The sequence below is a fragment of the Danaus plexippus genome, chromosome 23 (assembly GCF_018135715.1).
Source record: "Danaus plexippus chromosome 23, MEX_DaPlex, whole genome shotgun sequence".
Lineage (NCBI taxonomy): Eukaryota > Metazoa > Arthropoda > Insecta > Lepidoptera > Nymphalidae > Danaus > Danaus plexippus.
In genome coordinates, this window is record NC_083551.1 from 2,459,099 (window position 1) to 2,461,388 (window position 2,290).

At 35.9% G+C, this 2,290-nt stretch overlaps 1 protein-coding gene across 1 annotated transcript; it reads left to right on the forward strand.

Moving 5' to 3' along the window:
- The first annotated feature begins 211 nt into the window (after window positions 1–211).
- On the forward strand, window positions 212–1,547 carry LOC116774761 (homeobox protein Nkx-2.3-like). The gene is made up of 2 exons (XM_032667508.2): window positions 212–830; window positions 906–1,547. Exons 1-2 carry the CDS (start codon window positions 248–250, stop codon window positions 1,403–1,405), a joined length of 1,083 nt encoding a protein of 360 aa, XP_032523399.2. The 5' UTR covers window positions 212–247; the 3' UTR covers window positions 1,406–1,547.
- Window positions 1,548–2,290: the final 743 nt, after the last annotated feature.

Below are 2,290 nucleotides of genomic sequence, written 5' to 3' on the forward strand. Positions count from 1 at the left end.
TGCGTCAATACAATAGTCATTAGCGGGTGGCTGAGGCAATGAAGTCATCCATATTTACACGACCCGTAACAGCCCTGGAACAAGACGGACATATAAGCCCATTGTACGATGGAGAGAGACGAACGAAAGGCTGAGACTCCGCCCCGAGGCCCCGTGGACGTGTATTGGTTTCCACTCCGCAACCATCAGTTCTCATTCGATAGTCATTACAAGAGCAGCTTAATTAGTCACGCAGTGTTCCAGTGAAATGGACTGCGAACAAATAACGTCATACGATATCAAGAACTATGAGTGCAAGAACTACGAGTACGAGAAACGCTGCGAGGAATTCTACGACAAGAATTACAGAGTCAAGTTCGACGACCAGCACCAGAGCAGTCTGAGCACGCCGTTCCTCGTCAAGGACATACTGAACATTAACCAGGCGCCGTACTACGAGAGGAATGATGCTTGGAAGGTTGAGCGTAGGAATGATTGTGAACCGCTGCATCAGAGCCAGTACTGCCAGGAGTACTTCAGCCAAATGTACCCCAACATACCCATAAACACCGAGCCGTACTGGTCACAGGAGGTGCACGATACTAAAATAGAGGACTACTACAACTACAACTACAACTACAATCATAATTTATATCATCAGAATCATGACTATTCTGAATTAACTCCGCAAGTGGAAGTCCAGGGGAAGTTTCAGAATATGGAAACAGAATCTCAACCGCCGGGAACCGGAGTGAAGGTCGTGGAGAAGACGATACAACAGCTCGGGACAGAGACAACGGCTTACACGCAAACACTACCGAAATATCCAGCCATCGCTAGAAAACAAACGAGTGAGTATAAATAATTACATTATTATATTAAAATTAACGTGGTTATATTATAGAAATATTTTTCTCTCTTACCAGAGCAATGTAAACCGGATCGTAAAGAGAGGAATGTGAAAAGAAAACCAAGGATCTTGTTCTCCCAAACACAAGTCCACGCGTTGGAAGTGAGGTTCATAGCGCAGAAATACCTCACAGCACCGGAGAGAGAACAACTCGCGAAGACATTAAACCTATCCCCGACTCAGGTGAAAATATGGTTCCAGAATCGAAGGTACAAGAGCAAACGAATTAAATCACCGGAAGTGTCGACATCAACGGACGCTAAACCGATGAAAAACATCGGCCGGAAGTTGTACAGAACTGAAAACAGAGATTTGAGATACGAAACATACAAGCAGGAGAGCGAGAGTTTGGAAAGTGAATTAACATCGACCATGTACTTCGACGACAGCATCACGTACGGCAGCGAAAAATATTACGCACAAGAAGACGTCTCCGGCACAATGTATTCGAAATTCAAAACTGAAGGCTACAAAGAAAACGAAATAAAAAAGTTCAATCCAAACTATATATGTTGATAGATTAAAATAGACTGAACCAAAGAGTATTATTTTGTTATATATTTTTTAATTGTACGATCGGATGCATGTCGCGGCAAGAATATTATTTACTGTTTTTTTTTTTAATAAATATATAAGACTGACTTAAAATTATTTAAATGGAATATTTATTTCACCTCATAAATATAAATATTAGACCGAATACTTTAAATACTTTGGTGACATTTACATTCAATATTTAGTTACTGTTTAGAATATATATTATATATTATTTTTTATATATATATTTTGAATAAATATCATATCCATAGAGTTTAATTTTCATCATGCTTATTGATTTTTCTACTTTTTTTTAATAAGAATTCGTTTAATCAAGCATTAATTCTTCTCTATGGTTACCACAAAGCCTTCATAAACTACACACGAAGCGTTTAATGTTTCTCATACAATAACCTACATTATAACTGTAATGTGTTGATTTATGAACGAAAAAACTGTTAACGCTCCGTATGGAGTGTCAATGCAAACTTGTGATAAGCCTAAAGTGATTACAGTTCAGTCATGAAGTAATAATAAATATAGTCTTTACTTAGTTAGTAAAGTACCTATGTATTAAGTTTTATTAGAACTTAATCTTATTATCGATAAATATATGATTTTTTTTACTTACTTTATGCACGTCTGATCATAATTAAATTTTTTTTTCAAAGCTTAAAGCATTTGGCTGTTTAAATTCAATCACAGCCCTATCTTGGTCTAATTGTATATTTCTTAATAGCTATAATATGTACTTAATAATGATTTAATTATTATATCATTTAATTTAAATAGAGTAAACAATATTTAAATTTCTTAAAAACTATATATTCGTGATATGTTAAACATATATAATATTTTAAGCAC